The sequence below is a fragment of the Leopardus geoffroyi genome, chromosome B4 (assembly GCF_018350155.1).
Source record: "Leopardus geoffroyi isolate Oge1 chromosome B4, O.geoffroyi_Oge1_pat1.0, whole genome shotgun sequence".
Taxonomy (NCBI): domain Eukaryota; kingdom Metazoa; phylum Chordata; class Mammalia; order Carnivora; family Felidae; genus Leopardus; species Leopardus geoffroyi.
The window spans coordinates 5259617-5287116 of record NC_059341.1 but is presented as its reverse complement, the minus strand read 5'-3'; the positions used below and the strand labels follow the sequence as shown (position 1 = coordinate 5287116).

At 45.3% G+C, this 27500-nt stretch overlaps 1 protein-coding gene across 3 annotated transcripts in view; it reads left to right on the top strand.

Annotated features, from left to right (window-relative positions):
* Nucleotides 1-351: 351 nt before the first annotated feature.
* The window catches only part of IL2RA (interleukin 2 receptor subunit alpha), a 53381-nt gene continuing 26232 nt past the window's right edge, over nt 352-27500 (top strand). The window contains exons 1-2 of one of the 3 annotated variants that reach the window (XM_045464178.1): nt 7140-8380; nt 8937-8983. Coding sequence is in view for 1 of the 3 variants with exons in the window: in XM_045464176.1 (XP_045320132.1) it covers nt 932-995 (64 nt within the window). In the remaining 2 variants the exon portion in view is untranslated. Of the gene's footprint in view, nt 996-7139; nt 8381-8936; nt 8984-27500 lie in introns of those variants that run through there. The other 2 variants (XM_045464176.1, XM_045464177.1) reach the window with 2 other exon arrangements.

Sequence of the window (27500 nt, the reverse complement as noted above, 5' to 3'; positions counted from 1 at the left end):
ATTCACGCTCTCTTTCTCTCAAAATAAATAAGTAAACTTCTTAAAAAGATCATATTATACTGTGATCATTAGATGATTGCTAATGGATGTGAATTTCCAGATAGCAAACACAGTCAACCATTTCATGAAAATCAGAAGATAACTCTGATAATTAAACAATGAAGAATGATTTAATTTTGCAAAAAAAAGTCTAAAGTTTAAAACCAAAGCCCACTTTTAGTATGATCCTTTAAGAGAAAGACAAATCTGGAGGCAAAATATCTTGTAAAATCACAATTCACATTCAGGAACCTGGACATCATGGTGAAACAATTGTGGCCTCTACACTACCGATTATAGATCTTGGTAGACAATTCATGAATTTTGAATATGGGTCAGTCTTCTGCTTCCTTTTTAATTACCTGAATACTGAAGACCCCACTAGGCTCCCATCATCCTGTGTGGCACCTGCTGTCTCCTCAGGGAGCCACAAGTCTGGGGGAGGACCTCAATTTCAAGGTGATGTCAATTTATGAAACACTAAATGAGACCACTGCCACGAAGTGCTTGCTCACTCTCTTTCAGCAGCAGGGGAATCTCCCTTTCCTTTTCTTGGTGAAGCTGAAGAAAGGATTCATAAACGAAGTCCAATCCTTCTCACCAACCCCAGCCCACACCTCCCAGCAATTGAACTTGAAAAAAAACCTGGTTAAAACCACTTCCTATATTTGAAACTAGAGAGGGCTAGGCACAATTTCCTGGCTCACCAAAGCAGCCTAATACTTATAGAGAGCAACTTCGGACTGTCATAGAGACCAGAGGGACCACAGCATGATGACACCCTGAGTGGATTGATCTTTTCATCCCTCGTCCTCCCAGCATGATACAAATAAGAGGCTGACTGGAAACTTGGCCTTCTGCAGAGAAACACCTTCTCTTCACTGCCCTCAAGATGGAGCCAAGCCTGCTGCTGTGGGGAATCCTCACATTCATCGTGGTACATGGCCACGTGACAGGTAAGGGTCACAGGTGCCCTCTGAATCTTGGGAAGGCTCATGGATGTTAGCTCTTCTCAGCCCAGAATCAGGAGGTTCCTAAGTAGAAAGTGCAGACACAGGGGTTGAATCTTGGGGTCTATTCTTTGTCCGTGACCCCCTAGGGTCCCATGTCATGCTTCAATCGTCCCTGATCTATACACAGAGCCTGGGATGGTGGGATCTCCTGTTGCTCAGAGTCTTTGTTAATTCTGGGGTGAATAGAGTGGCAGGATATTTGAATATTAACAATACGAATGAGCAGATTCCTCAAGACATGTTCTCTTATTTTCCAATGGATACAGTTTTTCGCCATACCTAGCAATCTAAAAATCTACTAGGAATCTAAGACCAGGTTAATGTCCTGAGATGTCAGTAACTAATATAGGAAACATCAGGATAATTTAAGATCTCAAAAAATCTTGGCTTCAAAAATGTATATGCTGTTTTTCTACATACTGCCTCAGGAAATAATACCTAGGACGTTCTTTACACGTGCAATGTTATAGAAATTTTAGAAAAAATAAGCATACTTGCTTTCAGAACTCTACTTTTTCTTATAGTCTTATATGGATATATGCATGTATACATATGTGTTTGTATGTATACACACACACACGTGCAAATTTTGGATTTCATTCATCCTTTTAAATGGGTTTTGTCAAAGAATTTTTTTTTAACAAATAAGAAACCACCAACTTCTACCTCAAACCACCTTTCCTAATTGAGTGTGAATTTTCTAATAACTTCTCCCCTTGCTTACCCAGGAAGACAGATAAGGTATCAAAGTCTACAATTTCATTGCCTTAACTTCTAGATGTATAATAATGCTAACTGGCCACAGAAAGATGTGTTAAGAAGTGAAACCTGATGATGCATCTAAGGAGTCTTTTTGCTTATTTGGTGAAGTAGCCAGATTATGTTGGGCTGTGAACTGACCCAGGGATAGGAATTTCTTCACTGTGGAGTTGAAGAGGGCATGATTTTTGAAAGGCTTATAACATGACTTCTGTTTCAGCATGGTCTTTGCAAAGTGGGAGGACAGTTCAAGTTAGAACAGAAAAGTCTTTACAATAAGTCATGACCTATCTCTGGGAAACACATTTCAAGTAAACTTGTGCTACTGTCAGTTGCTGGTGATCTGAAGATATGAATGGTCTTGGTGGGAGTGAGGCAAGTGGAAGTAACATGAGGACTCTTTCATTCACTCGGGTCTCCAAAAATCTATTCAAAAACCTCTTAATCCCCTTCTCAACACTGTAGAAAATATGAAAATGAACAAGACATGGTCTCGGTCCTTAACAGACTTATAACCTAGCAAGGGAGATAAAGGCACAGGTATCACAACAGCACTTCAGATTAGAATGCGATGAGATCCATGTGGGTCAGATGTAAATGATGGCAGCATGCAAAAAGAGCCCTGGGATATGAATAAATTTCCTTAGGTAAATAAATTTTCCTAAGGCTTTAACTTTCTCAGAGAGAAAGGTCCCTGTGACAAAGACACAGCAGAGCACAAGGGAACAGCAAGTGGTCCACTGTGCCCCCTGACACTGGATGGGCATATGGGGACATGGGAGATCAAGGCTGAAAAGATAGGATGGGGTCAAATGAATGATCCAAGGCCTTGGATAGAAAGTTATAAATTTTAACTTCATTTGGTAGTCAATGGAAAGCTACCCAAAAATAAAAATGACCATTTATAGAGTACCTTCTATGTGCCAGACGTGTAAGTTGTATCTTAATCTTTATACCCACTTTGCAATGTGGATGTCACAAACTCACTGGATGAAGAACCCAAAACTCAGCAGTCGCAGAGACAGTGACAGAGTTGGGGTTCAAACCCAAGGCTCCCTGATTTACACTCTTTCTGTTCACTGCAGACACTTCTGTGGAGATGACTCTGGCACAGAGTGGAGAGAGATCAGGTGCACAGAGACATGTTGGGAGGCCCCTTCCATAGTCCAGTCAAGAGGCACATGAGAACCTGGTGACCAAAGAGGATGAAATAAATTGAGTTTATGGGATTAATATCTGGTTTAGGAACCACCCCAGGGTAAGAAATAATCTCATCTCAGACTTTCTTCTCCAAGAGGAGGAGCCCAGTCTTAAAATAAACAAGACTTTTTACGCCTCAGAGGGGAGAGGTCTCTAACAAAATCAAACAGACCATCAACAGATGCAATTTCTAGCTGATTCATAAGGCAGATTTTCATTCTGAAAATTTCCAAAGCCACCAATTAAAATGGTGATGAGTCGCAGAGGATGTATTAGTCAACCTGGGTGTTTTTTAATCTCTGTATTACTGGGTCCTGGGATGTGGTTAAAAAGAGAATTCTCCTGATGTTACCAACATGGCACGTTAGCGAAGGCACCTTTCTCAGAATTGTGGAAATTCTGAGAGTTTATCTATGCTTTGATCGTCTTTCATTCTAGGAATTCTGTGATCAAATCTTCATCCCCTAGACTCAAAAAAAAAAAAAAAAAAAAAAAAAAACCACCAAAGTGTGGAAACCCATAAAGATGATATTTTTGTCTAATTATCCCTTCTTCTAAAGACAACTGCCCACACTGGAATTTCCCATCTGCACATCTGTCATTTTTTTTTTTTTTTAATTTTTGTTTTCAACGTTTATTTATTTTTGGGACAGAGAGAGACAGAGCATGAACGGGGGAGGGGCAGAGAGAGAGGGAGACACAGAATCGGAAACAGGCTCCAGGCTCTGAGCCATCAGCCCAGAGCCCAACTCGGGGCTTGAACTCACGGACCGCAAGATCGTGACCTGGCTGAAGTCGGACGCTTAACCGACTGCGCCACCCAGGCGCCCCAGCACATCTGTCATTAAAACACAAAGTGTTTAATCCTCCATGTTTAATCATTCAATTTCTCTAGACCCCAAGTGTTATTACCATGGTTAACCTTGCTCATCTTCAGGATATACCTTGGGGAGACAGGACTTTGGTAAGCTTAGGGACTACCTCATAGAAGAGCTGCTAGTTTCTCTAAAATGGCATCTTAAATAGGCAGTGCTCTGTGTCACCTGTACATACGTTCCATTTAATTTTACTTTATTTTATTTTGCAGTTTTAAAACATTTTATTGAACTCAAGAAATCCAATGCTATCGCTTGGATTATAATCCACACCAAAGCAATGAGTAAGATATGTTATAACTTGTCTTCATTCAGAGCTTTGAAATCCAGTATTCAATTACAGCATATTTGATTCTGAAGTTCAATCTGATTGGATACACTTGACCTGGATCTCCATTTTAGATTTGAGAAAACTGAGGCACACACACAAAAAGTGACTTTGCTCATGGTGGGTTAGAGGTGCTAGCAAAGAACTCTTCTTGACCACTACAACTCCACCCCTTGACCCCACTCATCTCAAAGAGAAGTATTCTTAGATTTCTTTGGCTAAGTCTTGAGTTTTCTGGAAGCGATGTCTTTTGTGCAATGTCTTGTTGAAGTCATTTCTGTAAGAGCTAGAGTCACCCTTGAGTCAGGCTATCCCTCAACATGGTGGACATTCAAGTGAATTTCCCCACCCCCTTCACTGCCCAGGGACCAGTTAGAAACTTCAAAAATTAGGAGTTCTCTTAGAAAGTGGGGCGTGTCTTCTGAGGTCAGTGGAGAGAAGATTAAGGGGAAATTAAATTTTGCAGGGAGCTGAAAGTGAGCCAAGATGCCTCCTAACATTGTTGGAGGAGCATGGCTTTGGATGAATTGCTCTACCTCCCTGGGCCTCAGTTTCTCTCTGTAAGATGAGAAGGTTGACAGAGGTGACTTGGAGACTCCTGTGGCTCTGTCAAAAATTCTGAAAAGGAAATAAATGAAGCTCTGCTTAAAAGGCATGTTCAAGTTGGGGTATTTTTGGATGAAAAAGTTTCCAGACTGAAGACATACACACACGGTCTGGGTTAAAGAGGCACTTGGGTGGCAAGGTACCAATGCCTGACATCTCATTGCAGGTTATTTCCAACTCTTGAAAGTTGCTGCACTGCGCTCAGGCGCGACCCACTGCTTCCGTGAAGGCTGCAATTGTGAGCACGAAGGCAAAAACACCACAGAGGGCCGCGGAGGGCCTTCTGCTGCTTGCTCACTTCTTCAGGGACTCTTCCCCCTCAATGATTTCCTTGTCTTTCACGGGAGACGTCTCACACGGGTGGGGACCTGTCTCTCTTCTCTTTATCGCAGGCCATTCCCTGTGAGAAAAGGAAAGGTCTTCATTCAACTGATGGCTTCAGAAGTTAGAAGCCCTCTGTCCTTGAAAATGCTCAGAGAGAGGGGCTGGCTGGCCACTTCTGGGGGGTGCCACCGAGGGGTGCACAGGCTGGCTGGGTAGATGCACCGATGGGTGCACAGGCTGGCTGGGCAACATTGTGGCCTCCCTCCAGCAACCTTCCAGGCTGGTTCTCCTCTGCCGCCTTCCAACCTCTGTGTTTTACTTCCCCTCCTAGAAAATGAAATTAAGGATATGTGATTTTCACATTTTTCCAACCCAAGAGCTGACAGCCCACACGAGCGCAGATTCTTGGCTTTAGGAGAGAAGGCACAATCCAGTCCACTGTCTGCTCCCTGCCCCGAACTCTGCGCAGCTGTGAGAGGCAGAAGAGGGAGAACTTGAGCCATAGGTTTATTTGTGTACAGTGAGCTTCGAGTAGCTGAGCATTCAGAGTAAAAAGTTCCTCCACCCCTTTCCTCTCCACAAAGTTCAGGGCCCCCTTTCTCTGGAAGACATTAGGCAGAGTCTAAACGAGCAGGTGTCAAATATGGTGCAGAGATTTCCCAAACCAGGCAGGAGGCTGAAGTGAGAGGCTCTGATCCCTTTGGATGTAGAGTCTGTGACTGCTTCTCTCCAGGCTGACAATGTGCGCCATGATGGCATCACTCTATGCCCACCCGGGGGCCCCCAGGAGCTCCTGGGTGTCTCTAAACTTCCTGAGATCCTGAGATGACTCTCATCTCTTGTTCAGCTCTTTGTTTAGGTAGGTGTCAGGTGAGAAAAGCTCAGAGATCCTTAGAGACCTTACTCCTCTCCTGTCTTCCGAATATCTTCTTCAGGAAACTTCTGCTTAGGTGGAGTCAGCCAGTGGCCCAGGTAGCACCAAGGGGGACACACACACACACACACACACACACAGGCCCAGAGAACCTCACTGCATCTTTATCAACTCATTTGTCACTCCTATACACAGAGCCTGAACTTCTCAGCTGGGAGAACAATGTGATAGCAAGAACCCACCTACCTTTTTTTTTTTTTTTAATTTTTTAAAAAATTTTAAAATTATGTTTCCTTATTTTTGAGAGACAGAGAGAGACAGAGTGTGAGCGGGGGAGAGGCAGAGAGAGAGGGAGACACAGAATCCGAAGCAGGCTCCAGGGTCTGAGCTGTCAGCACAGAGCCTCACGCGGGGCTCGAACTCACGAACCATGAGATCATGACCTGAGCCGAAGTCAGACGCTTAACTGACTGAGCCACCCAGGCACCCCTACCCATCTACCTTTTTGATTCTTTATCTTTTTTGAGTGGTGAGACCTTGAGAAAATTTGATGAGATCTATTAACTATCTCCTTAGAAAAATGTACAGACATACAAAATTTGGAGTGTAATTCTCTGGTTTGGAGTATAATAGTCTGTGAGTCAGGGTCACCAGGTAAGTGAGACCTCTGAATGTGTTCTTTACTATCTTAACACTCATAGTCATGAACAGAGAGGATGAGACACAGAAAGTTACCCTCCCTGGTTTAAGGGAGCAGTGGTTGGCTTGGCAAAGGCAACTTAAGAGGCATGGGTAGTACCTAGGGAAGACAGCAAGAAAAGAGTGCCAAGGGCAAAGCAAAAACACTAGGCAAGCAAGAAAAGTGGAGAGCCAGGACTAGAATCCATCGTCTTAAAATTCCAGTCCAATATTCACCCACATCTTTACACTGACGCTCAGCGACATGCATCCATCCATCCGTTCACGCGTTGGGATTGCAAAGATGACAGAGGGTGCAGTCCTTGCCCTCAAGCTGCTCATGGCTTAACAATGGAGATGAAACATGTGCTGAGCAGTTCCTTCTGGAAGACTGCTAAAGGAAAGCCAACAGTGAATCCCCAACACTGAATCCCCACCGGGCTTTCAGATAAGTCACCCATTTGGGGGCAAACAATAATATCATCTCTTGGTATTTTAGGTATTTTCCACTCAGATTACTCAGATGGTTTTTGACTATTTGACTTATTCTCTGGTTACTCTTGGGTTTGCATCCATCAGTGAGAGAATGCAAGGCTCACTGGGAAATGGATTTACAGGGGTGGTTCCCAGTGTGTATTTTGGGGTGCATTAACGAATGATATCCAAGCCCCACCCAAGAACAACTCAGACCGATTAGGGTAGACTCTCTGGGGCTGAGAACTGGGCAGAACGATAACTTGTTTTGTTTTGTAAGTTCCTCAAATGATTTAAGATGCAGTTAGGATTGAAATCCACAGAATGACGGTTCCCATGGTTGGGCTGATTCCGTTATTTCGTTTCTGTTCACTAAGAACAGATGCCTTCATGCAGTACTTCTCAAATTTTAACGTATTTACAAATCACCCAGGAATACTGTTAGGGAGCAGATTCTGACTCAGGATGTCTAGGGTGGGGTTTGAGATTCTGGTTCAAAGACGCTAACAGGGGGAAACCAAGTTGCGAGAGACCTAAGATCAACTATTGCAAAGTCGTGCGTGGCGAAGTAGGCATGTGCCTCAGCGGTCAGAACAGAGAGGGTAACATGCTTCCTGCAGAGTCTGGAAAGGCTTCTCAGAGAAGGCGGCCCTAGGACATAATGACTGAATTTGTGCTTGTGAATATCAGGACATGGGTTAGAGGCTGGTATTGCCTAATGATTTTGCTGAAGTTGTGTTACATGGACCATGCTCCATGAGGAGCAGACTGAAAACTCAGGGGTTTCCTGGGGCAGTGAAATAAATGACCCATACCGCATGCAGACATAAAAGCATTTGTGTGTGTGCTGACCAAAATGAGGCTCAAATGGCTGGCAGTTCTCTGATAGAAATGAGTACTTCTGCTCAGATGAGAAGCACCTGAGCCCTACTCTCACTATGATCCTGCGGTGTCTACACATGTCAACGGTGTCTGGTAGATTGCTTTCACGCGGTGAATTGTTGGATTGGGGTCGCCAGTACCATACGATGTCCCCGGGTAACAGGCAGGAAGGCCGGGATCTAATTTCCCTACATGCAAATTTCACCCCTGACCGAGCTGCACTAACAGCGGACCATGAGGCTAGAGTCTCCGTGCTTGCAGCCTGACAACCCATCCCGATGTCCCCATCCTGCAAACGGGAGAATGTCAGACAGTAGAAGACTCTAAGGTACCAAAGTGTGGGTGGCATGGGTGGGGGGTGACCAGAAGGTCGCCTCACTGGGGAGATGGAAGGAGCCAGGTGCCGATCAGAACTCTGGGCCTCTACGCAGGCCTGCCCGGGGTGCAAGGCGTGAGGCAGGTTGGTGAGATGTGCCTTCTGGGTTGCTCTCTCCCCGAGCTCCCCACCTGGTTCTTGCCACAGGCAGTGAGAAGGTGGGCCAGTGCCGGGAATGCTTTTTCCCAAAAGTAGGAGGAGGAGCAGCCTGTTTGTAAAGAATAAAGAGGAAGTTCTAAAGAGGCAGCCGGTTCCTCTCCCCCTGAAGAACGTGGAGAATCGCCCAGTCTCCAGCCAGGCCACCCGCATGGGGAGAGAAACAGGAGGGGAGGGGTGAAGCTGAAGGCTGGAAAGGGCCGGTGAAGGCAAGCCGGGGCCGTGACCCCGGACGCCAACGCCTCCTGCCTCCTTTCAGGCGTGTTTGCTTTCAGGCTTGTTCCAAGAAATATTTTAAATGCGCATCATAATAACAAGGGCCGATATTCACGGCCTGTGTGCCCTCTTGCAGGTATCATGTGAAGGCATAGGGTCACTTCAGTTAATCCTCAAACTAAGGTAGGCCTTATTATCATCCCCATTTTACTCCTGGTAAACTGAGGCTCACTGAGGTTCACTGAGTTGCCTAGTGTAATACGACTAGGAGAGAGCTCGGATTCGAGCCAGGCCGTCTTGTTCCAGAGCCTGCGTTCTTCACTATTCTTCTAAGCGGCCACTCAGGGCATAAGTTCATGTGCCGTAAAGAAGTTTACCCTCCCTTTTTAAAAAATTGAAGAAACTACCAATGAGGAAGGTCACAGCTCCTGAGGCTGTCCATGAATTACCGTGTCTGTCCTCACAAAATCCAAACCTGGCTGCCCTGTAGCTGCCCCTTCCTCTTCTCAAGCGACTGACTTGACCTCTTGAGTCCCTCTGAGTCCTTGGAATCTCAAATTCTCCGAATCCCGCTGTTCCCCTCCAGGGCTCTTTCCACCCCGCGGCCCCGCCCCCAAGAGCAGCCTGGACTGCCTTTCTCGCTTTTGACTGCTCTTCAAAGAAAGCACTTTAGTCGAACCACGTCTGCCCCAGCCGCCCACAAAACAGAGGAAATTCTGAGCACCTCCAGGCATGAGTCAAACCCACCGTGTTCAGGAATCTCTGCCCACAGAATCACCCACTCTTTTCTGTTTGGGACAGAAATAGATACCTCTGTAGAAGCCTCACTGCTTTTCGTATTCTCAGCAATAAAAAAAAAAAAAAAAAAAAGGCAAGGATAGTTGTATGCCCCTGGGGCAGGATCGTGGGAGTTTTCTCTGCTGTGGAGTTTTTCGGAGTTTAGAAAACATTGCCGCCACGGCACGGTGGATGGCCAGGTGGCGGAGGGAAGCAGTAAGGCGGCTGGGGGACCATCTCGGCTGTGGCGGGACTTTCAGTTACGTGTTCATTCCTTCGTTTATTAATCACTCAGCAAATGCCAACTACTGTGTGGCAGATACAGAGTGAGAGACGAATGTAGGCCCCGTCCTTGGCCTCCGGGAAGTCCTCGTCCAGCAGGAGAGAAATTGGTTGCACGGATAATTACAACACATGGGGACATCCAAGATCTACGCGCAGAGAAAGGGGATGGAACACACAGATGCTTGTGCTTAGTGCAAACCCGGTGCGTCTGAGGTCCGTAACTGCCTCACGTTGACACGGACAGTCGGGACAGACAGGAAGGCTACGAGCACTGTTTGGTCATTAATTACTAAAATTACCAAAATCAAACACCACCAATTTCGAATTACAATTATATTCCAGTAATATAGACAGAGGATTCGCAGAAGCTTTCTTTGGCTCAAGAAACTCCTTTCTGGGGGCACCTGGGTGGCTCAGTCGGCTGAGCGTCCGACTTCGGCTCAGGTCATGATCGCACGGCTGGTGAGTTCAAGCCCCGTGTCAGGCTCTGTGCTGACAGCTCGGAGGCTGGAGCCTGCTTGGGATTCTGTGTCTCCCTCTCTCTGCCCCTCCCTGCTTGTTCTCGCTCGCTCTCTCTCTCAAAACTTAACATTAAAAAACATTAAAAAAAATTCTGGACAAAATGGGAACATCACAGGTGGAGAACAAACCGATTGCTCCCACAGCCCCCGAGTATCTGAGAAGCATGTTTATAGACAGTGCTGGCCAACCGCGACATCCCCAACTGTGTGTGAACAGTTCTCCGTTCCTAGACGTCCAGAAGGCACGCTCCTCTCTCAGGAAGAGGTGGAAGGCACCTAAGCACTCCTTAAAAACACATCAAAGGGGGGTTTTCGTTCCAAAATGGAAAGAGCCCCATGGAGAAAACTTGGGCCCGTCTCCCCTGAGAAAGATCGGTTTATCACGACACCAAGTAAAGGGCACAGGAATCATTGCTAAGAGTTCTGCTCAAACCCCTGAAACTCAGGTTGACGTCAGCCTCTTCCTGTCTCGGAGCTCTGTGAGTTTCCCGGGAGTTTTGGGGGCGCTGACTTTGCAGGAGGCGACACCGCTGACAGCTGGCCGCGGTGGCTTCCCCTTTCCCGAAGAAGAAGAAGGGCAGAGAGCCTTGAACCCAGCTGAGCGGCCGTGCGGTATCTGCTTCCGGTGCCTGTGGTAGTGACACCTCTGTTCAGAGACTGATTTAGAAAAAAAAGCACCTTTGTAAAGAGAAAACTCCTTATTTTAAGTGGAAAGCAAAACAAACTACCAAAAAAAAAAAAAAAAAAAAAAAAACCATTTGTGAAATGAAAGGGCAGTTTCCTCAGACATCCTGCTAACACCCGGGGGAGCACAGAGACCGCAAAGGGTAAGCAGCTCGGCTCGCCTCGATCATGTTGCCATTTATTTCACTTTTCGGCTTTCACTGCCTGTCGCCACCTTTCACTCGGCAGGCTGTCGGTTTCGTTTCCCTCTGCCAGGGTCCCGGGCCCGGGCTTGCAACGGGCTGGTGCGACCCAGCCACACCCAGCTGTGCACTCCACGCCCACCAGCCCGAGGAACCCTCGCCACAGCCCTGCGACCCGGGGGTCGTGATGACTCCCATCGGACAGGTGAGGAAAGCCAAGTGGTGAGGCGGTAGGCGATGCACCCCAGACGGGCTATCAGCTCCGTCCCTCCGCAAAGGCAGCAAGCTGTCCACAGGTGTCCTTGGGGCCACGGGCTTCGAGGCAAGCCTTGACTCTCGCCTTTGAAGCACTCTTTCGTCCATCCCCAGACTGGCTCCCTTGAAAGCCACTTTCATGCTGCCTTTTCCCTGACCAAAGAGCTCAAAGCCTCCCCTGCCGCATCGGGGACACGATCCATTTCCTCTGCCTGGCGGCCAACAGTCTGATGGGACCGTCCGCGTGTCCTCAGCTCACAGGACACTCCGGTCAGCAGTTCCCCTGCCACTTCCTCACCTGGGGTCTCGAAGCCCGGCTCCTGGGGGCGCCCTCTCCTCTTACTGGAGTAAACTTCTGCGTCTCATCTGCTTGCTTGGCATTCTTCCCACCTGGACGGCATCGTGGGAGCGTGGAAAGGGCTCATGACTTACGGAGTCTACAGGCCTGAATTCAAACCCTAGCTCGGACATGTGTGACTCAACTTCCCTTCAAGACAAGCGGCGAGTGCCATTCCCTGCAGGCACTAGCGAGGGGGGCGCGCAGGGGACTGGCACAGTGTGGGAAGCACTGGGAAAAGTAACTGCAGGTGGTCTGGGAGTGTAGAAGGATAAGCCACAAAAGCAGACAGTAGGGTCCAGAAGTTTCCCCAGAGAACGGCGATAAGGCAGGCCTGCGGGAGAAGCAGGAGTCAAGAAGGTGGGAAGTGAGCATGGTGTGAGCAGGATGAGGACAAAAGACACGGTTGGTGCTGAGAGCCACACAGAACTCTACTGGGCTGGAGGGACGGGGCATGCAGCGGGCGTGGACATTTCTAAGGCGGGGCGTGAGCTAGAATGCGGAGCCTCACCAGGCACAGGGGTTTGGATTCTAAACTGCAAGGGACAGGAGAACATGGAGTGGCCTTGGGCAAGGGAAAAACACGATGTGTGCTTTAGACACTGTAGGTAAGAGCTGACGGCAGGTGGCTTGTTTAAAGCTCCTTGGGTCTCAGTTGCTGTGGGTACAAAATGGGAGTAACAGGGGTGCCTGGCTGACTCGGTCGGTGGCACATGTGACTCTTGATCTCTGGGTTATGAGTTCTAGCCCCACGCTGGGTGTAGAGATTACTTTTAAAAAATAAGATCTTGGGGCACCTCGGTGGCTCAGTCGGTTAAGCGTCTGACTTCGGCTCAGGTCATGATCTCACCGTCCGTGAGTTCGAGTCCCACATCGGTCTCTGTGCTGGCAGCTCGGAGCCTGGAGCCTGCTTCGGATTCTGTGTCTCCCTCTCTCTCTCTGCCCCTCTCCCGCTCGCACTCTGTCTCCCTCTCTCAAAAATAAATAAGCACTAAAAAATTAAAAAATATATAAAAAATAAAATCTTTAATACAATGAAATGAAATGGGAATAACACACGCCCACACTGGGGGTGCTGTAAGGCTTACAAGATGGCCTGCCTAAAGCAACCAGGATACAGTAGGTGCTCAATAAGTGTGACTTGCTGGACTTCTAATCTGCACAGTCGAAGGCCTAGCAGACCCTCCACATGGAGGTCTCACAGGCTTCTCAAACTCGATACACGTAGAATCGTCCCGCCTTCTCTCCTCTTATTTCCTGTTCCACCAAAAGGCACCACCATCCACCTGACTGCCCAGGAAACCTGGGCAAAATCCTACACCCCCAATCGAGCCCCCTCTTGACTCTGGCCCTTGCCACGTCTCAACGTGAGCAACCGCTCTGTGCTCTCTCTCATCACCCCCCACCAAGACCCCTACCATAGCCTTCCCGCTACACGGGTCAGAGGCAGGTCGAGGGTGGCGGGAGGCCACAGACTATGGTGGCCACGGGAACGGGGTGCAGCCGGGACACAGAGGGAGGAGATACAGAATCAGCCACGGGTACCCTCTCCTCTCGGGCTGCAGGATCCAGACCCTGGCTTCACTACGGACTGGCTGTGTGACTCTGGGAAGGTCGCGGGACCTCCGGGTGCCTTGCTCCCATGGTCTACAAAGGGGAGACCATGAGAACTACTTATCTAATACCTAGCTAGTTATTAAATGACTTTTATTTATATTCATATTAATTATACTATAGTATTTTATATATCTTAATTAGTATATATTTATATATTTGATCATAGTTTCATTACAATAATATAATAATTGTATTAATTATCACTAATATTCCTAATAGCCTACTTCATAGGAGATTAGGGAAGTCCATATGTATAAAGTAGCTAGAACAGCATCTGGCATGCAGTAACCCCTTTTTTTTTTAAACGTTTTTATTGATTTTTAAAAGAGAGAGAGTGTGTGTGAGCGGTGGAGGGGCAGAGAGAGAGGGAGACACAGAATTCGAAGCGGGCTCCAGGTTCCGAGCTGTCAGCACAGAGCCTGACGTGGGGCTCAAACCCACAAACATGAGATCATGACCTGAGCCGAAGTCGGATGCTTAACCGACTGAGCCACCCAGGCGCCCCTGGCATGCAGTAACTCTTGAGATAAAGTACGAACTGTCTATGCATGCGAGTACATTGATAGAGAGGCTCTGAAAGCCCCCTTTCAGCCCTGACATTCTAGAGCTTACTAAATATTTTAAATACTTGCCCTACAGCAGAGTGAAAAGTCCATTTCTTCAATGCTGTGCTAAGCCATGTCACCTTCCCTCGAGACGGCAGGCTCACAACCTGCATCCAGTCCTTTCCTACGCAGGACTGAAGGCATCGGTCCAAGCCAAGGAAGAAAGACTACCTAGTGCACGCTAGGTGCCACATCGTTGAGGAGTCCCATCTGTCACTTTTTAGCACACAGCAATTGTGCCAAGGCCCAGTGGATCTTGGTAACAAATTTTAAGTTCCCCAGTCCTTGAAAGCTGCAGCCACCTTGGATTTAAGCTCTGTAAGACACCCAGGATTAATGCCCATGCGGGATCATTGCCCGTGGTCACGCCCGCTAACTCTGAGGTCTCTGTTGAAAAGAATGGCATCTATCTGCTAACTGAAATGATCAGAGACCGTTGGTTTTGTGCGTTAACTGAGAATTTATATGAGGTGGGAATGATGGAGAGCGGAGACCTGACGGAGCCCAGGGGACGGGGAAGCCTGTGTTTCCTCCAGCGCTGGCTGAGGGAGAGGGGCCCCCTCTGAGTCCATAGACTGAACTCAACAGAAGCCCTTGAGTGGAGTTTGCTTTTCTTTTTTTTTTTTTTTTCAACGTTTATTTATTTTTGGGACAGAGAGAGACAGAGCGTGAACGGGGGAGGGGCAGAGAGAGAGGGAGACACAGAATCGGAAACAGGCTCCAGGCTCTGAGCCATCAGCCCAGAGCCCGACGCGGGGCTCGAACTCCCGGACTGCGAGATCGTGACCTGGCTGAAGTCGGACGCTTAACCGACTGCGCCACCCAGGCGCCCCGGAGTTTGCTTTTCTGAGGCCAGTTCCTGAAGTACAGGCGAGGGCTGTTGGTATAATTTAATCAGCATCCTTAGCCTCCTCCCTGTGCTGTGTGGTCCACGCCGTCATTCCATCCCCACTGAAACGTCCTATTCTTCTGTCTATGGGGTAGCACCTGTCAGCATGTGGATCTGGGGAATACTCTCGGGCCGCTGTTTGCTCCTACTAAACCCGACGTCAGGAAGTCACTGCAGACGAGAGCAGGGCTGTCGGCCAAGCACCAAGAGCCCCAGACTCTAAGGCAGCTCTTCCCCCTCCGGTTAGTTTGTGATCTACATTTCCATGTTTGGGTGGTCCTTCTCAGTGAAAGGGTTTGAGCCCTGTCACCAACGCATAGCACTCGTCTTAGTCCCTTCAGGCCGCTATGACGAATACCGTAGACTGGGGGGCTTGTTAACAACAGAACCTCACTTCTTGCGGTTGTGGAGGCTGGAAATCCGAGATCAGGGGCCCGCGTGGCGGGAGTCAGATGAGGACCCGCCACGGGGCTGCAGATGATGACTTAAAGGCCCCCACCTCGTGACACCGTCACACTGGGCAGTGGGGGGCTCCACATGTGAATCTGGGGAGGGGCGCAAACATCCAGTCCAAACGGTATACGCTGTGTCTTGTTTAAACTTGGAGTGATTCTTGAGAGCAGGGAGGCAGAGTGCCCTCCGGGTGAGGAGGGGACTCCTGGGGAGACCCGGGGGGGCTGCTGGCAACCTTCGATCCAGGGCCACCCTGGCATCTGAGCACGTGGGTTCGGTGTGTTTGACAGTCAGGCTGGGCTGTGGTTCTGAGAAGGAGCACATTGTTCCTGAAGGTTCCTTCGTTTCCGGTGACCTTGTTCTGATTCCTTCTCGTCTATGTTTCCCTTCTGATCCTAAGCTTCTACCAGCATCATACTGACTTACCTACCTGGTATTTTTTGAAATCTCAGTGGAAAATCTGCTGCTCTCCAGTTGAAAATCTCCTCAACTCCATGGTCTGTTTCACAGAAGAGTCCCTGTAGAAGGTTCTGGGTGGGATTCACCGAGGTACCATATTTCTACTAAAAATATTCCATCCCAAGAAAAAGGTTTCAAACGTTTGAAGAAAAACTGTTTTTAGGTTTCAAAGAACAAGAGTATATTTCTACCCCCTTGTTTTTCTTATCTGATAAGGCTTTAATTTTCATCAGGTTGACATTCTGTGGTAAGTGTGTGGTTAACTCTTTCATGTACAGAAGCTTGTTGTCAACGGAGAAGGCTCCCGGGGCAGAAAATCACCACCTCTGCCCATTTCATTTGCACAGGCATTTGAGATCCCCAAACATGACCGTTTTGATGTAGAGACAGCAGCTGGGAAGACTATTTTTGGTTCCCTGCCTCCTTTCTCCCTTCCAAGGTAAACAGAAAATAACCAGCTTCCCACCCAACCCCTGATTTTTTTTTTTTTTCTTGGTAGCAATTTTCGATGAAACACAAATTGTCCTGCAAAGGGTCTTACCCTGTGAGTCACTCATTGTTGGGTTATGGGAACTGACTATTTGGCCCGCCAGGTCCAGCCAGACCTCAGAAATCGTGGGTCTGATAACAACACACATAAGTCAGAGATGCTCGGGGCTAATTCCTGCAGAATGTGACCATCCACACTGAGATTTTCTCCCTCAAAACACACAGCCTCCCCTCTAGTTTCCCCCCCGGGGACCACATACATTTTCTTTGATGGCACTAACTTCCTTTAACCCTGCCCCCCCTCCCCCGAGTTCCCAGCCCTGTGACACCGAACATTTGCCCCAGCCACATTCTCCTCAAGCATTTCCGCTTGCTGAACGAAAATGGATGTTTGTCTGAATGAATGAATGAATGAATGTACAATGTAGCCAATGCCAACGTACCCAAGCACTTATTCAGCGCCTACAGCTGCCCACATTGATGCAATCGTTTAAATAAATAATGGATGATGTGGACAGCCAACCACAACCAGAAATGACTGGAAGTGTTTAAGCTAAACTGTGGTGATCCGGTTGGCAGGGAACCGGAAACTGACCATGTTTTAATATATTTCAAATCCATTATAACCTATTCATGTGAACAAAGGTGAGAAGCAGGAAAGTAACGGAACGATCACAAACAGTTCTTAGAAGATGAATTCAAAGAAACTCCATTTCCTTGTTCTGACACAATCGAGGCTTAAAATAATTAACATTTTCAATATTTTTTTCCAGTTCACAAAGTAACCTTACATATTTTATCATTTGGTCCTAAAAACAACCCTGCTGGAGGCTTAATAAGAGAAACAATTAGGATTCGTGGGGCATTTTACAGATTATAAGGTCCTTCGCTCACATTATTTCCACTGACACATTTCTGTTATTCATACCTTTGCAATTCACACGCCAGCACAACATGCTTCTCCTAGTCCCCTGAACACAATATTCCCTCTGCCCGGGTGACATAGTCTGCTGAACCTGCCTGGTGAACCCGACTCACCCTTCCAACATGGTACAGCAAAGAGCAGCCTTCCTCCTTACCTGGCTCACAGGGAACACCCCCCCATCGGGGGGCACCAGGCCCTGAAGATCAATCAGCACCGCGAAAGGCAAAGACTTGGAATAACTCAGAAGCTTCTACGGTCACATTTAGTTAATGCCTCTGAGGAAACTGCCACCTGCTGATTGATCAGCGGACCCCATCTCCAAACTAAAGCAATGAAATAGTCAGTACCACCCCACAACAAAAACTTAGTCCGTGTTTAACAAACCCGCTTCCTGAATCAAAACAAAAAGAAGGGAGGTTTGTTGTTGCAACCAGAGGTCAATCACAGGGATGGAGAATGTATCAGACCTCTCCTCCAGGCCATTGACTATGCTCCTAGGGCAATTGGTTCTGTGATGTAGGAAGCTTGACTGGGCAACATCTTAAGGACATAATGGAGGGCTGGAGAGCTGGGAGGTAGGGAGGAATAATAAGATGCTATTGCTATGGCAGGTGAGCAGTTGGGGGCTTAGGAGAGGGTGAAGGTGGTGGACGTGAGAAGGAGGCATGTGCAGGAGGATTGCAGAGGCAGCAGTAATGACTCCTGGGATGTGATTCCATATGAGGGCAAAGAAGCAGCGGAATGTAAAAAGGATGCTTTAGTGTCCAGCTGAGGTGACACAGACGATGGGAATGTAAGGGTCATGAAGAGAAACAAGAACAAGAAGGGGAACAGCCTTTAACTTTTAATTCTGAGATAACTGTAGATTCACAGGCAGTCGTGAATAATAATGTTGACAGGTCCAATACAGTCTTCGTTCACTTTCCCCCTTAACTACAGCACAGTATCACAACCGGGAAATTGACATGGGTGCAATCCATCAATATTATTCAGATTTTGCCAATTTGATATGAATGGTGTATGTGTGTATTTAGTTATGACATTAGTGTAGTACGTGTATTTTTGGTTCTACGCAACTTGAATGCATGTGTAGATTCATATGACCACCACCACAGTTAGGATACACAACACTTCTAGGGTACTTGGGTGGCTCAGTCAGTTGGGCGACCGACTTCAGCTCAGGTCATGATCTTGTGGTTCGTGAGTTTGAGCCCCTGCATCGGGCTCTGTGCTGACAGCTCAGAGCCTGGAGCCCGTTTCAGATTCTGTGTCTCCCTCTCTCTCGGCCCCTTTGCCGCTCATGCTCTATCTCTCTCTCCCTCAAAAATAAATAAACATTAAAAAAAAAAGATAAACAACACTTCCGGAGTGCCTGGGTGGCTCAGTCCATTAAGTGTCAGACTCTTAATTTTGGCTCAGGTCATGATCTCAGGGTCGTGAGTTCGAGTCCCATGCCTGCCTCTGTGCTGACAGTGCGGGGCATACTTGGGATTCTCTCCCTTCCTCTCTCTCTCTGCCCCTCCCCCTGCTTGCATGCGTGCACTCTCTCTCTTTCTCAAAAATACATAAACATTAAAAAAATTCTTTAATAAAAAAAAAGATAACACAACAGTTCCTGTCACAAGGATCTCTCTGCCTTTCATAGCCACAACTACCTGCCTTCTTGCTTCCTAATCCCTGGCAACCAGACTGTTTCCATCTCTATATTTTTGTCATTTTTTTTTTAAATTTTTTTTTTCAACATTTATTTATTTTTGGGACAGAGAGAGACAGAGCATGAACAGGGGAGGGTCAGAGAGAGAGGGAGACACAGAATCGGAAACAGGCTCCAGGCTCTGAGCCATCAGCCCAGAGCCTGACGCGGGGCTCGAACTCACGGACCGTGAGATCGTGACCTGGCCAAAGTCGGACGCTTAACCGACTGCGCCACCCAGGCGCCCCTATTTTTGTCATTTTAAGAATGCTATGGAATGGAATTTTACAAAATGTAACTTTTGAATTTAGATTTTTTTTCACTCAACATAATTCTCTTGAGATCCACCTTTCTGCATTTCCTAGCTGGTATTATCCTGTAAAAGAGAGCTTTCTCCCTCCCCAACCCCACCCTATACTCTTTTGGTATCACTATGGGCTGCTATCTTTTAAAATAATTTCATGATTTTATTATTTTCACCGTTGACTCTCTTGGGTTTACTGGATGTACTATCACATAATCTACAAGTAGAGATAGTTTTCTTTTCCTTTATTTCCAGTTTTTGTGCTTCTACATTCTTTTAACTGATTGTCTTGGTTAAAACCTCAATGGCAATGTTAGGCAGAAGAAGAAACAAAGCTTTGAATAGAGTTGAAGCATGGAAAGGCTAAAAGGCACAGTGCTATGTCTCCACTCAAGTTCAGGGCTGGAGATATGAATCTGGAAGAGGCAGCATGGTATTTTTGTTAAGAACACAGGCTCTGAAGCTTGGGTGAGACTCCCAGCACTTGGCCCGTCCAGCTGTGTGACCTAACTGGGTGCCTCAGGCAATTTATCAAAACTTGCTGTATCTCACTTGGAAAATGGCAGTAATAATTGTAATATTTATTTCATGGTATTATTGTAGAACTGAATTAGTTAATGTGTGTAAAGACCTTAGAACAGCTTTTTGAACTTGGTAGGAATTCAGTCTTAGACTTCTTTTATGAAGCCCTCAGCATAGAGGTAAGGACTGAAGTAATGAGACTCCTAGGAATAGAATGACAAGAGCCAAGGTCAAATCATTGGGAAAGTCCTGCCCTGAACTCTTCCGAACACTTTTTGGGTCACAGATTCCTTGAAGAATCCTATGAAAGCTGTCATCCTCCTAACCCCAGTCTGATCATGCAAAAAACATCAGACAAATTCCAATAGTGGGGCATCCTCCCAAATACCCCACCAGTATTCCTCAAAACAGTCAAGGTCATGAAAAACAAGGGAAGTGAGACACAATCGTGTCATTTGGAACCCTGGGTAGGACTCTGGAATAGGAAGAGAACATTAAGAGAAAACTGAGTAAATCTGAATAAGGGATAAACTTTAGTGAATAATAAAGTATCCATACCGGTTCATTAGTGGTGACGAATGTACCGTACTAAGATATCCATAACAGGAAACGGTCGGGTCGGAGGACTTATAAAGCCAGAGTAAAGTGAGCATTCAGAGAAAGAAGGCCAAGGAAATGAGGAACCAGGAGGTCATGGTGTCTTACAATACCATGAGTGAAGTTTCAAGAAGGAAGAGCTAAAAGAACCAGATGCTAAACACACTTTGAGGAGACCAAGAGTTGCCATTGGACTTGGTGACTCATAGCTCCTTGGTGTGCTCTGAAAAAAAAGTCATTCCAGTGAAAGCAGAAGGCACACTGAACGATAATGGGCAGAGTGGGTAGGGAGGGTAGAGGAATGATGAAGTGTGGATTCTTGCGAGATACTGAATTACGAGGGAGAGAAATAGAGATTGATTGCTGGGGCAAGTACTGGGATGCTTCCAGGCTAAGGAGGCTCTGGAAAGCCCGGGGAGGGGGGTGCAGAGAGGGACACCAGCAGGGCACAGCTCCAGAGGCAGCAGAGAGGAAGCCATCTGAGGCACACCATGTCAGCCTTAGCGAGACCAGGAACATGTCTTACGTGGAAAGGCAGAAGAAAAAGCATATGATGAGTAAAAATGTGGAAATTGTGAGATACGGAAAGTTGAGGAAGTTCAGAAACAAGGAAGCAAGTAGAGGGTGAGTGGGAAAGGGCAACCAAATGTTTCATGTGGACGAACTCTCAGCATCACTAAGGTTGGGGGACGGGGTACTAGGAATGTGGAAGTCACACCTAATCTTCAGATTTCTGGGTCACTTTGCACATGCCATCCACTCTTCACCTACGTTTCCTCTCCTAGGAGTGAGGTGCGATTTCTTCCAAAGGGATGTCGTGAAAAATCTTGGGTAAACTTAAAAAAATCTGTGTATAATTTTCTACGTTGCATTAAAGTCATATAACTGTCCTGGGGCTCCTGGGTGGCTCAGTTAGTTAAGCATCCAACTTTTGATTTCAGGTCGGGTCATGGTGTCTTGGTTCATGGGTTCAAGACCCGAATCGGGCTCTGCACTGACAGAGATTGCTTGGGATTCTCTCTCTCCCTCTCCTTCTCTCTCTCTCTCAACATAAGTAAACATAAAAAAATTTTTTTAAATCATATACCTGTCCTATCTTCTTTGTTAAATTATAAAAACCTCAGAGGCAGGGACCCCAGCTTATTATTTTTAGTTATCCTCCAGGGTCATACATAGAAAATTTTCATTGAACAAATAGTCCATAAGCGACCAAAGCTAATTCATGTTATTAATCGTAAACAGAATGTCATTATCAAATAAAACAAAAGAGAAAAGAGCCAAATATAAATATGCTCTAATAGTAACTTATACTATATCTTTGTCATATTTTATATCTTTAAAACTACTTATTTGTGGGGCGCCTGGGTGGCTCAGTCAGTTAAGCGGCTGACTTCGGCTCAGGTCATGATCTCGCGGTCAGTGAGTTCAAGCCCCACGTCAGGCTCTGTGCTGACAGCTCAGAGCCTGGAGCCTGTTTCAGATTCTGTGTCACCCTCTCTCTGACTCTCCCCTGTTCATGCTCTGTCTCTCTCTGTCTCAAAAATAAATAAACGTTAAAAAAAATTAAAAAAAAAACTACTTATTTGTAATATTTATTTAATATTTGTTTTAATATAATATATGCCTAAAATATAAGTTCCATGAGAGCAGGGACCTGTCTTCACTGTCACTCTAATCCTCAGGCCTTAGCAAGGGCTCAACACATAGTAGGTGTTGTATGTGGTCTGCTATACCACATTACCCATTATCAGTTGTAGAGCAGACAAGTCATATCAGTAATGTCCTTTGAAGTTAAAAATAGAACTATCCTATGATCCAGCAATTGCACTACTAGGTATTTACCCAAAGAATACAAAAGTACCAACTCAAAGGGATACATGCACCCTGATGTTCACAGCAGCATTATTTATAATAGCCAAACTATGGAAGTAGCCCAAGTGTCCATCGTTAGATGAATGCATAAAAAAGAGGTGGTATATATACACAATGAAATCTTACTTGAGAATAAAAAATAATGAAATCTTGCCATTTGCAATGACATGGGTGGACCTAGAGAGGATAATGCTAAGCGAAATAAGTCAGAGAAAGACAAATATCATATGATATCACTCATATGTGGAATTTAAGAAACAAATGAGGAAAGGGAAAAAAGGGGGGGGGCAAACCAAGAAACAAACTCTTAACTCTTAGAGAAAAGTGATGGCAAACCAAGAAACAAACTCAAACTCTTAGAGAAAAACTGATGATTACCAGAGGGGATGGGGGAAATAGGTGATGGGGATTAAGGAGGGCACTTATCGTGATGAACACTGGGTGATATATGGAAGTGCTGAATCACTATATTGTACACCTACAACCAATATTAAATTGTATGTTCACTGACTGGAATTTATGTAAAAACTTTAAAAAATAATAATGTCTGGGGCACCTGGGTGGCTCAGTCAGTTAAGCATCTGACTCTTGATTTCCGCTCAGGTCATGATCTCAGTTTGTGGGATCCAGCCCGGAGATGGGCTTCATTCTGGATGTGGAGCCTGCTTGGGATTCTCTCTCTCTCCTTCTCTCTCTGCTCTTCCCCGAGTATCTCTCAAATAATAATAATAATAATAATAATAATAATAATAATAATAAATACCCTTTGAAGAGTGATACTGTCATGAATCTATCAGAAATTTAATGCTGTTATTAATCACCTCTTTCCTGGGTTTCAAAGAAACTTGTGTTTCTTTTTAAAAAAACCAGAAGCAATTCATTGCCAGGAGGAAATTTTTTTCCTTCTTTTCCCATTTTTCTATCACAATATCTTGGTATGTCTTTCTTCCAAAAAAAGATCCCTTAAACAGGTCTCTCTTACACAGAGCTGGAGCAAATCATTAGAGACAACCATCCTTTGATGCTAGAATAGAAAAATCTCTTCTTGTTTTTCAAGCTACTCTTAGCATGCTCTGGAGACCAGCTGATATTATATATACCTTTGTTTTGGTTTTCATTTTATTTATTTACTTATTCATTCATTTTTCATTTGGATAAAGAGTTCAGTTAATGATTAAAATCTATGGTGCACTGTCCTCATGGGTCTATGCAACATATCTCTCTTATTGTTATCTTCCTTCTCTTTATTCTTTATCTAGACTTCCATTTTCCCCATAAACACCATCTCTTATGTCCCTTTGTTGCCTTCAACTCCTCTACTACCACAAATGTACAATGTGTGCTTGAAAAAAAAGGTGGATTCTGCTGTTGTTGGAGTTTTTTCTATAGTTGCCCATTACATTAACTTTGTTAATCATGTTTGTAAATTTCTGCATATTCTTACTGGGTTTTTTTTGTCTGCATGATCTATCCATCACAAAGGAAGGCTTTGATAAATCTCTCATTATTATGGTAGATTGGTAAATTCATCTTTCTATCAGTATTTGCCTTATACGCTTTAAAGCTATGCTATTTAGTTACCTGTAAGTAAAGAATTTTTTGTTTTGTTTTGTGTATTTTGAAGCTGTGTTATTGGGTGCATACAAGTATGAATTATGGAATTGAACTTATCCCAAGATTCTGGATTCCTACCAGTGCTTTTGCCTCAAAGTCTGATATTAATTAATACAACATTATTTTGTATTGTAATTGTCCATTCTTTTAGTTTCAGAGCCCTTATGCTTGAAGCAGCTCTCTTAGGAACATCAAATAAGTTTATTTTTTAAAAATTCTTTTTTGTTTAACTGCAGAGTTAGTCCATTTATGTCGGTTCTCATTGCTGATATATTTGGATTGGTTCCCACTATCTTATTTTTTTTATTTTGCTTTTATTTATCTTTCTATGCATTTCCCTCCCTTCTTTCGACTTAAATTAATTTTTATTCAATTCCATTTTTTTTTCTTTACTAGTTTGTAATGTATTCACTTGACTCTGTCACTTTAGATGTCATTTTCAAAATTTTGACATGAACTGAGATATTACAAAGTCCAAATTTAATCAGTATCATAACCCTCCTCCCAAATAATAAATAAACTTTGAATGCTTTAACTCTCTCAGCTTCCTGACTTCCAAGATTTCAATTCTGTCTTGATATCTTTTCACATGTTTATTTCATGGAGTCAATACTGATTTAGATTCACTCACAAGTTTACCTTCACCTTTATTCAGCATCTTTTCTTACAACTCATACTTTCCTTCTGGGCTCATTATCTTTCTTTTGAAATACATCATGAGAGCAAAATGAACTGGTGGCGATCAATCCAAATGCATTAGCCGTTGTCATCGATGTAAATGGGCCAAACTCTGCAGTTAAAAACATGTGCTAGAAATCCAAAGGTTGGTTAGTAGTGATAAAAGTCCAACACACCAGGAAGATGTACACTTAGATGGACCCAATAACATGGCTTCAAAATATACAAAACAAAAATTGACAAAATTGTCAACTTTTCGAAATTTTCTCAGTCTGGGTCTGCCAAATATGTAATTCATGTTTCTGCCATATTCATATTCAATGCATCTGGTGGGTCCTTTATTTCAGTTATTTTTTTTTAATTTTTTTTTCAACGTTTATTTATTTTTGGGACAGAGAGAGACAGAGCATGAACGGGGGAGGGGCAGAGAGAGAGGGAGACACAGAATCGGAAACAGGCTCCAGGCTCTGAGCCATCAGCCCAGAGCCCGACGCGGGGCTCGAACTCACAGACCGCGAGATCGTGACCTGGATGAAGTCGGACGCTTAACTGACTGCGCCACCCAGGCGCCCCTATTTCAGTTATTTTAATTAACCCCTAGATGTTCTTATTACTGCCTCGTGGTTTCCAAATTCTCCTTCATCCCTTTTAGGACATTAAAAGCTTATAAAAAAAATTTTTTTTTTTTGGTCTATTGATTTCTGTTCTGGAAGGTGTAAGCTTCTCAGTTTGTTGTTCTTTTTTTCTTAATGGTGGCATTCCTCACGTGTTTTGTTATTCCCCCCTTCGAGATCATTCCTCCTGAGGATATCAACCCAAATGTCCTAGGAGAAGGGGCAGAGGCTGGGCCCCCCAGATGTGACCAGCTGGTGAGTTTGGGACTGGAAGGGGGCCAACCTTCCTCAGGCCAGAGAGGTCCATTGCCTCCCTCTCCCCTGTTGGCCACACCACTACCCTCACCTTCCCACAACCTCTCTGGAGACAAGGGCATTGCTCTTCTCCAAGAGCTTTCTTTCTCCATGGTAGTCACCTAGCCTTGGAGGCAAAGAGGAGAATAGCAGGAAGAGAGAGTGCCCAGGGACCAGCCAGTCCCTGTGACACCTGTAGGTGTCACTACCCCCCTCTTTCCACTCAGCCATGCTTAAAGTTGCCCTGGGGTAAGCCCACTCCCCTCTGCTAGTGGTGGGCTGGCTGCTGATTTTCTGCTTTACAGAGGTGATAGAGAAGGAAGCACATGGGAGAGAAAAGGACAATTAAAACCTCTGCCCCCCAAAGGTAGCTTCCTAGCCCCTCAATCTTGGCTGCCTCATACCTCCTAATGCACAGCAAGAAAGACCCAGCCATCCTCCATCGTGTTTGTGCTAGTTTCTCAGATCTCTAAACAGCCCTTTTGCCTTCGTGACCCTCCAGGTTGGGTGTGCTAGAATTCCATGTTACTTTGCAACCATGTCCGGGATCATAGATGTCTTTAAGAGGGCAGAGTTGTATTTATATATAACCCACATATATTATAGACAAGTAGGTTTAACCAAACACATAATAAATCATAAGAGGTTTTTTTTTTTTTTTTTTTGAGACAGAGAGGGAGACAGAGAGGCAGAGGGAGAGGGAGAGAGAATCTTAAGCAGACTCCACACCCAGGGTGGAGCCCGATATGGGTTTTGATCTCACAACTGTGAGATCAGGACCTGAGCTGAAATCAAGCAGACGCTTAACCTACTGAGCCACCCTGGTGTCCCAAGAGATTTAAAAAAATAACTAAGTAAATAAATAAATAATCTGCCATACCTGAATCTTGGAACAAGTTCTAATCCTATGCCATTCAAATGCAGAGGATGTGGGGCGCCTGGGTGGCGCAGTCGGTTAAGCGTCCGACTTCAGCCAGGTCACGATCTCGCGGTCCGTGAGTTCGAGCCCTGCGTCGGGCTCTGGGCTGATGGCTCAGAGCCTGGAGCCTGTTTCCGATTCTGTGTCTCCCTCTCTCTCTGCCCCTCCCCCGTTCACGCTCTGTCTCTCTCTGTCCCAAAAATAAATAAACATTGAAAAAAAAATTCAAATGCAGAGGATGTGATGTTCTAGAAACTGAGAAACGTAACTAATATTCAGTACATAATAACCTAGCACAGAGGTTCTCAAAGTATACAGTCTGCAGGCATTTCTTGAAATTGAACAGTAAGTCTGTCACTTCAAGGAAAACAACTCATGGTACTTATTGTGATAAATTTTGAGATTTGATAGTGACATATGATAAATTTTGATAAAACAATCAAATTTGAGCAAAATTAGAATTTTATAAAACTTGTATCACCACTATGACCTTGACCACTTTCCAAAACTCAAAGATTTTTCTAATGAGATCAGAAGTGATATTAACAAACCTAATTTGTTATTGCATAATGAATGTTTCGATATTTACAAGATCTGTATAACTTCGTGAACCATTTTTTCCCAAATGACATGCATGGTATTACAAAATCAGGTATGGACACAAAATCCATTCAAAGTTGAAGACAGACCCATGGATTTTAATCTAACAGATCACTGATCTGCAACTGACAAAGAAGAAACTACGCCCCTATTGAGTTAATAACAAAGAATATCCACAATTATCTGAAAAGGCTGTTAAAATGCTTTTCTGTTTTCTAACAGTAAGAGGCTGGGCTTTTCTTCATATACTTCAATTAAACAACATATTGCAGTAGCTTGAATGCAGAAACAAGTGTGAGAATCCACCTTGCATTAAGCCAGACATTTAAAAAGTTTGCAAAAGTGGGGCGCCTGGGTGGCTCAGTCTATTAAGCATCTAACTTCAGCTCAGGTGATGATCTCGTGGTTCATGAGTTCAAGCCCCGTGTTGGGCTCTGTGCTGACTGCTCAGAGCCTGGAGCCTGCTTCAGATTCTGTGTCTCCCTTTCTCTCTGCCCCTCCCCCGTTTGTGCTCT